Here is a 13,834-nt window from a genome sequence, read left to right as displayed (position 1 = left end):
AAGACTCTTCAGAAAAGGCCTGAAAGAAAGGTGTTGGGACACTTTGGCCCTCCCAAATGCCAGTCATGGCTGAAGTGATTTCTTTTTTTTTTTTTTTTTTTTTTCAGACGGAGTCTCACACTGTCGCCTGGGCTGGAGTGCAATGGCGTGATCTCAGCTCACGGCAACCTCCACCTCCCACGTTCAGGCAGTTCTCCTACCTCAGCCTCCCAAGTAGCTGTGATTACAGGTGCCCACCACCACGCCTGGCTAATTTTTTGTATTTTTAGTAGAGACGGGGCTTTCACTATGTTGGCCAGGCTGGTCTTGAACTCCTGACCTCGTGATCTGCCTGCCTCGGCCTCCCAGAGTGCTGGGATTACAGATGTGAGCCATTGCACCCGGCTGGCTGAAGTGTTTTCTAGGCAAGTAAGAGGAGAGCGGCCCTTCCTCCAGGGCAGCCATGATGGCTGAAGTGATTTCTACAGTCATGGTAGCTGCCCTGGAGGAAGGGCCACCCTCCTCCTACTCATCCCTCCCAGCTACAGCTTCCAAGATGATTGACTAGAGAGGAAAAAAGCATACACAATAAAAGTTAGCAACCCATACTATATGCCTCCAAGGCAAAGGTACAAAAAGTTTCCTTCTACCACCCATCTTCTCTTTAATCAAAGCACACACATTCGCACACCCAGCCAACAATAATCACAACTATTCATTTGTAGAATAAATTGAGAGATGTTGCAGACTTTGCAACAAGCACCAAAACATTAAGTTAAAATAGAGATCCCTGAAGGCATAGTACTAATAGTTTCAGAGCAATAATGCATATTTATCACATTTTATACATATGACTTACCTTTGCCTTGATAGAAACAAAGACTGTTTTAAATCCAACTAACAGTCTTGAATTAGAGCATGTAAACTAGTAAGCCATTCACTCACTTACAGCAAGTTGCTGGGTCTTCATCACTCTCATCGGAGCAGTCCTGCCGAGAGTCACAGACAGATTCTTTGGCAATGCACTGGCCACTAGTGCAAGGGAATTCGTCTGCAGAGCAAAGCTTTCTGGATTGGGTCTGTCCACAGGCATAGACCCAGAGGTGATCAAGGGCAATAAAACTTCTCTGGCTCTAAAGAGTCCCTTCAAAAATAATCTTTAGGAAGAAAAAGATTAATTTATGAGTTTGCAATCTCCTTAATAAGACAAAAAACTAAAGAAGGTTGATAAAGACAAAGTAGTCATTGAGAAAAAGTGTTTAAAGCAACCAAGGCAATATATAACAAAGTTCCTGTTTGATAAGCTCAACCCATGGTCATACGACTGATGTAACAAACCTGCACGTTGTGCACATGTGCCCTAAAACTTAAAGTATTAAAAAAAAAAAAAAAAACTGATGGAAACATTTGCTCCACTAAAGGCTCAGAGAAACCTCCCAGGATCAGGCAAAACACAAGCATCCACTTAACTATCAAAAATGTCCCTGACTGCAAACTTGTTACTTGGTCATCATCTTTACGGCTCTCTTTCTTTCATTTTCAAGGAAAATAAGAAGTATTGTCATTACTTATAGAACAAGAGCTGTAACTGCACCTGACTTATTTTTTAACTAGTGAAATTAGTATTTGAATACATGAAGAAAAATATCAGCCAAATGGAAACAGACACAATATAGGAATAAAAAAATGTAAGGGAATAAACATAAAACTCTATTCAACTTACATAAAAGAGTAACTTCTTTAATGAGAAAAGAAGTGTCAATTAAAGTAAATAAATTTTGTTGTCACCAATTGAATTGCTAGCTTTTCTGGAGATAAGCAATATTAGCAAATGAAACAACCACACATTGCTGGTCAAGTGTAAGATAATGTCAAAGTATTAGCATTCCTTGAGTTTCTACCAAGAGCAATTATTACTTAACACCAAAAGTACAGAAGTACAAATAGCTGACTGTATCACAGATAACTAATTATTTGCTGTCCAGAACATTAGCCATGAGCTACAGAGGACTATTTCAATTCAAATTAATGAAAATAAAATAAAATTTAGTTCCCTCAGTCACAGTAGCCAAATTTCAATTGTTCAATAGCCTCATGTGATGAGTGGCTACCATACTGGACATCAGATATAAAGCATTTCCATTAGGCAGAAAGTTCTATTAAACAGCACTAAATGTGGTTAAAATTCCAGCCAGATACTAAGAATTAAAATTGACTTCCTTCAGTTTCATCCAGCTTAAAGTTTCTGAATAGATTTTCTTTTCAAAACACGAGGGATAGGTCAGGTGCGGTGACTCACACCTGTAATCCCAGCACTTTGTGAGGCCAAGGAGGTGGATCACTTGAGGTCAGGAGTTCGAGACCAGCCTGGCCAATATGATAAAACCCATCTCTACTAAAAATACAAAAAATTAGCTGGGCATAGTGGCACATGCCTGTAGTCCCAGCTGCTTGGGAGGCTAACACAAGAGAATTGCTTGAGCCCAGGAGGTGGAAGCTGCAGTGAGACAAAATCCCAGCACTGCACTCCAGCCTGGGTGACAGAGCAAGACTCCATTTCAAACAAACAAAATACGAGGGATATATACTTGTTTGTTCATTAATAATTACTTAAGGTCAGATTTTCAGTTTGCAAATATGTCTAATAATTTGGTTTAGAAAATAATATTAAATTTAAATCATATCCAACAATAAGAAAACTTTGTATGCTGCTACATACTTTTCCCATAATGAATATCATACATGTAAAAATTATTAATGTATAGCTGTATATTTTCATAGCAGCAAGAGATCAGAAATGCAGAAATGATATCAATTTGAGGTTCAAAAATTGATGGTTTTAAACTTAGATCTCAAAGGCCTATAATTATTGAACAGCTATTTACATTACATATCCACTTGAGAACCTGGAATAACTCTCAAATTCATTTTCTTTACAGTTTACTTTGTTTTATCTTTGAGTTAAAACAAAATTTAATCTTCAGTTTATAAAAAAAGAAACTTGTTTAGTACCTGAGAAGTTATAAAAACAGATATCAGCCTATGAAAATTAAATAGTGTCAAAATGTTAACTCAATAGGCTGTGATAGGATGTATAAATGGAATATCACTATAAAGAAATGAAATTGGCTTCATAACCCACACATATAATCAGTATCATCATTTTATACTCACACTCCAGCATAAATAAACTTACGCATTCCATATATCATGTTGGTGCAAAAATAATTGAGGTTTTGGCCATTAAAAGCAATGGCAAAAGCCACAATGGCAAAAGCTGCAATTACATTTGCACCAACCTAATACAACACAAATATCAATTTAATTTTTTAAGAGAAAGCATTCCTATTGAGCCTATGTATGTTTCATATGTTTCTTGGTGTACATAGAGCTTTCCATGTGTTATATAGATATGAATTATTGCATTCAAAACATTTGCCTATACTCTACTAAGTTTCAATACCAGTTTACTATTTACCTACTTCATAATGCAATTTGTTTCCCTGGGGCAAAGCATGGTGCTGTGGAGCAAGAAAGGAAGGCTGTGGAGAATGAGGAAGCTGTGAACAAGAGTGGATACACTCTATGTCCCCCGCCATGGGAAATTTGGTCTCAGAAGGAAAAGGTACAATTTAAAAAGTAAGCAATCACTCTCCCCAAATATACAAGCACGCATCCCTAACTTAAATGTTAATTTAACTTTAGCAGTGCATGATCAATTTATTACTGCAAAGCTAAAACTTAAACCATGATAAAAAAAAATACTTTTTTTTTCTTTCATACCTTAAATGTCTTCAGATCTTCTGGTATTAACACATCTGCTTTCACCCATTGGCTGTGAGTTGATATGTTGTATGTCCAAAATATTTCTTCTTCCTTTGATTTGAAGAGAAAGACATCACTCATTACCCATATTCTAATCTTCACATTTACATACATGCTCTTTTAATTACATTGTAGTAGGTATTACCTTACCTGTATGATATAAAGTACTAGGAAATCTAAAGTCTTGGTAGTCAAGTTGAAAAAGCTGAATATCATTAAAAAATAAGAAAATGAAGCATGTTTATGTAGTAAAGCTGCTTTTTGTAGATAAACAGTATTAGGATGGAACAAAAATTTGGATGAAATCTTTTAAAAAAACAGTACTGCGTTTCAAAAATAAAATTCTAAATAACAGTTAATAAGATCAGCAATTTAAATGTTGATCTCAATAACATTATTACATTTTGTAATATTGCCATGATACTAGAAAAGAAAAAGATTACAGGCAAACAATATAAAGGTTAAAAATGTTGTCAGATGCATTTTCTGCACAATTTCAATTTATACTAAATATTTTTTCCTGTGGAAACATTTGGTCCAAGTTCCAAACAATACAGTTACATTCTGAAAATTATATTCTTAATTTGGTCATTCTATCAAAGGCCTATTTACATCTTTTAGAGAAATCTATGTTATGTACCTGTACAATGATCATTTTTCAGATTGCAAAATCTATGTAAAATTGTTACTACATGCTATGAGTGTAGTAACAAGCCTTTACTGCATTCAAAACATGTATTGAATGTAAGAAGCTCAATAAAAGTCTATGGTGAAACTCCATCTCTACTAAAAATACAAAAATTAGCCAGGCGTGGTGGTGGGTGCCTGTAATCCCAGCTACTCAGGAGGCTGAGGCAGGAGAATAACTTGAACCTGGGAGGCGCAGGTTGCAGTGAGCCAAGATGCCACCACTACATTCCAGCCTGGGCGACAGAGCATGAATCCGTCTCAAAAAAACTAAATAAAATAAAAAAGTCTATAAGGTACTCAAAATTTTGTCTACGGCATGTATGGCATTGGTCTTTATGATTTATGTTGATGCTTTTATGCTCTGAAATCTTATTTTTATTTACATTTTATTAGACATTCAAATTCACATTTCTTCCCAAAAATAGACCAAATTGTTCATAATGTTTACATATAGAATGCATGAATTTTTAGGTAACAATATGGTAAAAATGTGAAGATTGACATAATTATGTCTCAGGTTGAGCTCTGAGCCTGGCTCTGTCCCACTTTCTAGCATGAGATAGAAAACGGCCCTGAAAGGCAACATCTTGTTTTAATCCAAATGATAAGTGATATCAATATTTGTGTCCTCACTCAGCCTCACATATTTTATGCATGCCCAAGATTTTCTAAAAATGAATCTACTTTCAACTTAGTCCTGCACCCTCAGATGCCTACTCCAAATTTCCAAGACCTAAATATTTCAGAAGATAGTCTAAATCCATTACAATTTGCTTCATTACTTATTCATATCAACTGTGAAGATTTCCACAAGACAATGAAGCACATGGGGTGGACATATTTTCGGCTGATAGCTTTCATGGCGAATCAGGATGAACTGGAGTTATAAAAAGTTGAGACAAGCAACTAATTTTTCTTCTGCTTATTTCTTACACAACTTCAGTTATTTAGCATCAAAACACTTTCACCCTACACAGATGCTTTTAGTGACACCTCTTGGCAAATTGCATTCACCACTTTCCCCCGTTTTCATTTTATGAAAATAATTTAGAGCTATTGTGCTCTTTTTTCACAGTGACTAATTGATTCCCCTCTGCTCCCCCTGAAGATGGGTGCACTTACATTTTTGAAAAGTGAGCAGTGTTCTTTCCAAACTTAAATAGTTTTTCATAAGCCAAGTTCATAGTACACAGTGAATGAGATCTATATTTTTCTATACATTTTCCAGTCTGATGGCACTAGCAATGTTTTGTAAAAAGAATTTATTCTTAGTGAAATCAGGTTTCATTTTATTTCTGTTCTTACTCTTCCACTTTCTAGTTACTTTTCACAGGCGTTAATGTAAAAAAGAAATCTCCAACTCAGCAAAGCTTTGCAAGTGATGTTCTACTTTTATCTTAAAATCAGTAAATAATTTTTTTAAAAATATATCTTTGCTCCGCCGGTCCAGGATCAATAATGCCGATTTACCTTTCAAGAAAAATATTTAACATATTTATTAACACTCTATCTCTTAGAGATGCCAGTCTATGCTTTTCTCTTCCAGTGAAGAAATCAAGGGTACCAAAGTCAATGTTGTTGAGTTTCACTACTTTTGATCGCATCTAGGAATAAGACCATGTAATTTGGTAAAGAATTACAAGTAAATTTGGTTGTAAAGAAAAATTACATATAAATTTCTTGGTAAATAATTACATGGAAACCCTACACAGAACAAAAGTAGTCTGTTGCTATGAGTATTATTTTATAGATCATGGACGCAGATCTAACCCAAGAATGGTTAGATGGTACAAACTAGAATTGCTACACACTTGAGCTGATTCTAAAGAGTGAACTCTTTATTTAACAACTTGCCTTCACCTGAGTTTTTCACTTCTCAAGTTCTAATGTCCTCTGGAAATAAAGAAAACAACCTTCAGCATTCTTGCTAGATATTTCTTGGCTTACCTCCTCACATTTATAGAGTAATAGATGTTCACAACATACAACAGCATCCTGTTCATGGAAAGATGTAAATCATCATTTTCATCAAGAGCTACTTTTTTAAATGATAGGTTTGTTTGGAGTCATTTTAAGTGTGTGATAAAACATTGTCTTAGGACTTAAATGTACTTTGATGCAGATTTTGCATCAGTGAGTAACATATGTATAGAGGATAGCAAATAGTGTCAGAAAAGACAGGACACCTCGCAGGATACTAACAAATCAAACATCAGTCAACAGTCTCTAAGATGTACATTCATTTGGTTCTGGTTAATACACTAGATCATTTCCCTATGATTAACTTCTTTTCTTATAATATGAGAGACAGAATCTTGATAACTGTATTACTGATTAATAGAGTTAATGATGTGTGGTATCTAACGTCATTTTTATATGATGTAACACTTGAAGCCAATTTGTTTTCACTCTTTTCTTGTATGGTTCTAAAGCCACCAGAAGAATGGCATGGCTCATTTTCAGTAATTCCAATCTATATACATTCATAATCACATACATACTAAATACACACATTCATAATTACATAATACATATACACATTCATAATTACATACACAGTACATACTCACATTCATAATTAAATACACAATTCCATTCTACATGCATTGAAACTTTTAAAATACATCACTCATTTTCAGAGCAGATTAAAATAATCCTCAGGATTAGACCATATTATAATACAAATTTCCACTTAAATTTAGGCTAAAAATTCATTCAATTTTCATGAAATAATTAATTATCTGTCATCTGAAAAGCATTACCATAGGCCCACATATATAATTTAACCATTTTAACTATAATTTAAGCTCATCGAAATTATTCAAGAATTTCTCTACTATGCCTTTATTGAAGAAGGAGTTGGAAATTATAGAATGTTGTAGATTGCATGGAGGCTTGCTGGGATTGGTTCAAACAGCACAGGTGACAGCAACTGAAATATTGAGGCATGAATGGTGGAACATACATGGATACAGTTAAATTTTTTCTCTCTTCCTTTTTGGTAAAATTGATCCCACGTATCTGGACAGTTTGTAATGCTGCAGGAAGGATAGGGAGATGTTGTCCCCTTTTCTTCCTCCCCCCACACCTTACCAAATGGAGTGAAATATATTAAATAGATTGCAGGGCAGTGACTACAAAGTACTATTGCAAAAAACACAAAAACATAACAAGTTCCAGAATGCCAGGAAAATTATATCTCATTCAATTAAAAAAGAATTTATATACATATGTATATTACTTTATATATCTATATGTGTGTATATGGATGTGTGGGGAGATATATATATATATAATCACATCCACATATCTACAGATATGTGATATATATATGACATCCATATTTATCTATCTATATATTTATATCTATATTGATGTGTAGAGATATATATCTATAGATATCTCACATACATATAGATGTAATTATGTGAATCATATAAATCTGGATACATAAAATAATAAATATATTATTTGTTATATATTATATTACATATAATTATACATTATATATTATTTATTATGAATATATTTATTCATCTCCAGTTTCTGGCAGATAGTTCCCAAAAACCTGTTAATTTCCTAATCAGTAGGGATGTTAATAGAATCTTATGGGACTCATCACCAGAAAGATCAAGCTATGATTAGAAGCTTGGAACTTTCAGCCCCACCTCTTGGGGGAAGAAGAGAGGGGCTGGAGATTGAGCTAATAAATGATCATACCTATGTGAGAAATCCTCTATACAAATTCCTGAAGTACAGGTTTCAGAGAGCTTCTAGATTGCTGAACGCATTTTGGTTCCTAGAGGGTGCACACCCGGGAATGCATGGAAGAGAAGCACCACCCCTCTTCCCACATACTTTGCCCTATTCATCTCTTCCATATGGTTGTTCATCTACATTTTTAATAATAAATGGGTAACATGAGTAAAGTGTTTTCCTGAATTCTGTGAGCCATCCTAGCAAATTATCAAACCTAAGAAGGGGGTCATGGGAACTCCAATTTATAGCTGGTAGGTAAGAGGCACAATAGGAAGCTTGTGATTGACATCTGAAGTAGGGGTAGTCTTGTGGGCCTGAGACCTCAACCTGTGGAATCTGTACTATCTTCACGTAGCAGTGTCAGAATTGAGGCAAATCAAACGACACTCAGTTGGTGTCCACTAGAGAACGGAATTGCTGTGTTGGAAAAAAAAACATGCATCTGGTGTCAGAAGTGAGATATTGGGAGTGCTGAGTGCGTAAGAGTAGAAAAAGCAGGGTGTTTTCCTATACTATGGAATCAGCTGTCAGTTTGTTTTTATCTGTTATACTAATTGGAGTACTCACCCAGCTTTACACTTTAGAACTCATTGAGCATATTGGACAAGGAGAGAGAAGAAGAATGGACTCACTCTACCCAGTGTGCCATTGTTCAATATTTAATCAATAATTACCAGTCTTAAAAATTATGTCTACTGCTACCCAAACAAGTAAGTTTTAACCATTATATTTATAGTTCTAATGATATGTAGATGTAATGTCCAAAACAGATCACATCAGAGCTTCAATACAGAGCTCACAATACAGAATCTCAGCTATCCCATTTTTATTAGATCTATAGTTTCTTTAATATAATTCCATGAATTTTGAAAACTTTATGAAATAATATTGGGCAAGTTATCACATTAACTTTTGTACATGAGAATGTCCCCTATCCTAGTTTCTTAATCATTCTTTTTAAAAGTACACCAAATAAAGTCAAGTTAAAGAATAAAAGCCTATGCGCAACTGAGAAATCGAAACACAAGTTGCCAAGAGTTAGAAACTTCATTGATTCAATGAATTTGAAATAAATGCAACTTTCTTCTTACCTTATTATTATACAGTCTTACTCTCAGGACACTGCTTTCCATTGCATAATAGAATTGAAGATGACAGCTCTTGCCCAGGCAATGACACACAGAGCTATTTAGGTAAGCCCTGCTGTCTAAATGGTTAAGAGTGAAAGCATGCTTAGCGCCTACCCATACATAATAACCTGAAAGATAAAAGAAAAAAGAAGCAATTTAGGAAAACATTAGCTTCTTTCTGTCTGACTAAAACTATCACATTTCTGAAGTTTTCAAAACCAGACTTAAAACACAAATATTTTACTTAAAAGGATAGTGTTTTCAAATGATTACATCAACTACAAATAACAGGTTTTCATTTTTATATATCATTTCCAATATGTAGAGAAATCTCCTAATTTCTATAATCAAAATTTGATAACACCCTTTTGTAAAAATTCAAGATTCCTGTAAAAGAAACCTACATATACAAATTGCTATAACACCAAATTATTGTCATTTTCTTTTAAATATCACAATTCAATTCTTTTCTAATCAAGAATTTCTCTTCATCCTTCCCAGAATTCTTGCCCCTCTGGATGATTTTTTGATTTACTTTTTGTAGAAAATCCTTTATAGTTTTAGGAAATACAACTTAAAATGTCTTCTTTCTTACCAAGCCACATAGAGTTATGAGATATCTACAGTCCTTTTAAACGTCACCTATGGATTTTGTTTTACATAAAGATATTGTATATAAATTTTTCCCCATCTGATATTTAAAACCAGTTGGAGCTGTTCTTGAACTTAATAACAAGGACAACACAGATTTATAAAGAGATTTCTATAATTTTACAACTTCATTTTTGAAAATAAAGTCTGAAATGCTTCTTCATGCTACTGAAACTGCTGCACGTCTCTGACATTTATTTAAAAAGAAGTCTCTAAGGAAACCCAAATACAACAAGAAAGACAAAAACAAGAACATGAGACCAAATTTTAGCCTCACATATTTACAGCTACAGCAAATACTAAGCATAATATGATCCTTAACTGGATAAACGTAATGTAAAACCTTACACTATTTACATTAATGTCTTTTGCACAGTAAATCATGTCTCACTTTCAACAAAAAATTACAAGGCACCTGCAAGGCAAAAAGCAGTTTGAAAAGAGTAATTCTAAAAAGTAAAGTCTATTAATCTTTTTAAAAATAGTCTGTACACTATTCACAATAGCAAAGACATGGAATCAACCCAAATGCCCATCAATGATAGACTGGATAAAGGAAATGTGGTACATATACACCATGGAATACTATGCATCCATAAAAAGAAATGAGATCATGTCCTTTGCAGGAGCATGGATGGGGCTGGAAGCCATTATCCTGAGCAAACTAATGCTGGAACAGAAAGCCAAGCACCACATGTTCTCACTTATATGTGGGAGCTGAACAACTTGAACACAGACACAGGGAAGGGGAACAACACACACTGGGGCCTGTTGAGGGGTGAGGGGAGGGAGATCATTGGGATAAATAGCTAATGCACGCTGGTCTTAATACCTAGGTAATGGGTTGACAGGTGCAGCCAACCACCACAGCACATGTTTACTTATGTAACAAACCTGCACATCCTGCACACGTAGCCTGGAACTTAAATAAAATAAATAACCATAATAATAATATTACTGCTACCCCCAAAAAATAAAAAAATAAAAAATAATAATCTGCACAGTAAAATATATAAATATAATGCTAAAGACAGCAAAAACGAATTACATTTATAAATTGTACAAAAAAGAAATTAAATTTCATGCAATTCTAATACATTCTATTAAAAACATATTAAGATACACTAGGAAATAAATAAGAAAATATTAGCAAGTATACATTTAAAACAAAAATAAATTAAGACTTTAAATTAAATGCCCAATAGGCAGAATATAACCTAGACTGGCCATAGTGTCAAAGAGAAAATTCATGTACCAGAAGCCCTGAAATGTAACTCAAAATAGAGTAAATTATATAGAAAATAAAAAGGAGGAGTCAGGTTATGGAGTGTGAACATTAGTTGGGTTTAATAGAAACTCAAGATGAAAAGATTAGAGGGAGTAAGAGAGAATTACTTGAATAGAATAACATAATTTCTGCAAGTGATGATATATGTGCATTCTGAGCATTAAAAATTAAACATATACTCATTCCTGCACTCATCATACTGAAATTTTCAAATAACAAAGATAAGAAACATTTTTAAAATCTGCATTAAACTGAAAACCATTACATGCACTCAGACTTCTCCGTCACTACAGCACATATCAGGAGCTAAAGAGGGAAAATCACCCTGTACTTAGAAATTAAAAAAAAAAATCTAAAATTGTATGACCAGATAAATTATTATTTCGAAGTGAGAACAATTTTAAAACATTTTAAGTTTACAGGTACTATGGGAGCTCATCACCACAGATCTTTTCTAAATAAAAGAAAAATTGATTAAAGAGTCAACCTTTGCAAGGGGATAAGGGAACCAAGAAGGAAAGCATAAAATCTAAAAAACAATGGTGAGTAAGAAAAATAATGAAATATATAAACTTAATAATTACAAGTATCATAACAAGATATTGACTTTAAAACTCTTTAAAATGTTCAATTGTAACTCAGGACCAAAAAATAATTAAATGATAGTTTGGTCTTTCTCATGTTCAAGAAGGCAGAAGTACTAGAGCACTTTAGGTTTTGTTAAAGAAATTTCATATAAAGAATATACCCTAAAAATTAAGAACAGTCATAACAATAAGATATATAAATTAAAGCTTCCAGATCAGTGAAAAAAATAAAAATAAAAATGTAACAATACTCACCCCTCCAAGAAAAGGAAGAAAGAAAAAAAAGCAAAAAGAATAAAAGTAAACAGAAAATACAAATTAATATGTTAGCAAGAGGAAGAAACTCATTGACAACAGAGCAGTGTTGAAAGAAAGAGAGAAAGAAAGAAGGAAGGAAGGAAGCATGGATGGAAGGAAGGAAGGAAGGAAAGAAAGAAAGAAAGAAAAAGAAAGAAAGAAAGAGAAAGAAAGAAAAAGAAAGAAAGAAAGAAAGAGAAAGAAAGAGAGAAAGAAAGAAAGAGAGAAAGAAAGAGCTGGCTGACTTGGCTGGGCATGATGGCTCACACCTGTAATCTCAGCACTTCAGGAGGCTAAGGTGGGTGGATCACTTGAGGTCAGGAGTTTGATACCAGTCTGGCCAACATGGTGAATTCCTGTCTCTACTAAAAATTCAAAAATTAACCAGGCATGGTAGCACGTGCCTGTAGTCCCAGCTACTTGGGAGGCTGAGACAGGAGAATCACTTGAATCCAGGAGGCGGGGGTTGCAGTGAGCCAAGATCTCACCACTGCATTCCAGCCTGGGTGACAGAGTGAGACTCTGTCTCAAAAAAAAAAAAGCCTTTTAATACTTTTTGTTCACACGATAATAAATCCTGAAGGAAATAATAAAACTTAAAAAATATTGTTAACCTAGTATAATTCTTGTTTTACACTGTTGGAAACATAATTGTTATTTTCACCTTCAGCTCCTATGGCAGAATGTATTTTCAATAAAATATACTCAGTATATTCACCAAGGCCTCCTATGTAATGTCTTATAACTAGTTACCATAAAGCAGAATTCTGAAAGTAATACATAAAAGATATTATTTTTTTTCTACCTTCATCATCACCTCCTTGATCCTGCTGAGGTGTGGATTCGAATGCAGGGATCTCTCTCGCTTTTGTGCGCATCCAGGAAATTTGGCCAGCAGATGCTTCTGACGTCCACTCACACATGTCAAATTCAAACCCACAGGCCTGACACACTAAACGGGAGAAAAAGATCTTGGTGGACTATTAGTCTGCTAGAGTGGCTGCTTAACCAAGTTATGTGTTGTAATCAACCAGAAGGCTTATATACACACATACACATCAGCACACACTAATTTATATCTGGAAGTTGGGATTCAATAAGCCTTAGAGTGTACCAGCAACTCCATTTTGCAAAAATTTCTCAGTTGATCCACCTGTACAATATCCTCTCAAATGTGACCCATTGCCATAAAAAAAGGAGATTCCTAGTTTTTGGATTCCTAGTTTTTGTTGTATGTGTCACCACTTCAGTCACAATATGTTTTAATTTTTTTAAGAGACAGGGTCTTGTTCTGCCTCCCAGGCCAAATGCAGTGTTGCAATCATAGCCAACTGTAGCCTCAAACTCCTGGGCTCAAGCAATCTTCCAGCCTCAGCCTCCCAAGTAGCTAGGACCACAGGTGCATGGCACCATGCTCAGGTAATTTTTTTTTTTTTTTTTTGGTAGAGATGACATCTTGCTATATTGCCCAGGCTAATTTTGAGCTCTTGGCCTCAAGCAATCCTCTCATCCCGGCCTCCCAAAGTGCTGGGATTACAGGCATGAGCCACCATACCCAGTCAACAATTTTTAAAATGGCTTTATATTTTACCTTACCTACTTTATGGGATTAGATTAGTTAGTTTAAA

The 13,834-nt window shown here is 34.5% G+C and overlaps 1 protein-coding gene across 1 annotated transcript in view; it reads right to left on the bottom strand.

Annotated features, from left to right (window-relative positions):
• LOC129138470 (MAM and LDL-receptor class A domain-containing protein 1-like) overlaps positions 1-13,834 on the bottom strand; it is a 533,920-nt gene that overhangs the window by 36,136 nt on the left and 483,950 nt on the right. Inside the window, exons 3-6 of the mRNA XM_063807692.1 lie at positions 13,012-13,158; positions 9,345-9,511; positions 3,763-3,855; positions 929-1,136 (exon numbers count right to left, since the gene is read on the bottom strand). Of these exons, the coding sequence (XP_063663762.1) occupies positions 1,113-1,136; positions 3,763-3,855; positions 9,345-9,511; positions 13,012-13,129 (402 nt within the window). The 5' untranslated portion in view covers positions 13,130-13,158 and the 3' untranslated portion in view covers positions 929-1,112. The remainder of the gene's footprint in view (positions 1-928; positions 1,137-3,762; positions 3,856-9,344; positions 9,512-13,011; positions 13,159-13,834) is intronic.

This window comes from Pan troglodytes, chromosome 23, assembly GCF_028858775.2.
Source record: "Pan troglodytes isolate AG18354 chromosome 23, NHGRI_mPanTro3-v2.0_pri, whole genome shotgun sequence".
NCBI lineage: Eukaryota > Metazoa > Chordata > Mammalia > Primates > Hominidae > Pan > Pan troglodytes.
The sequence above is the reverse complement of the archived record's forward strand: the minus strand, read 5'-3'. Positions and strand labels throughout refer to the sequence as shown.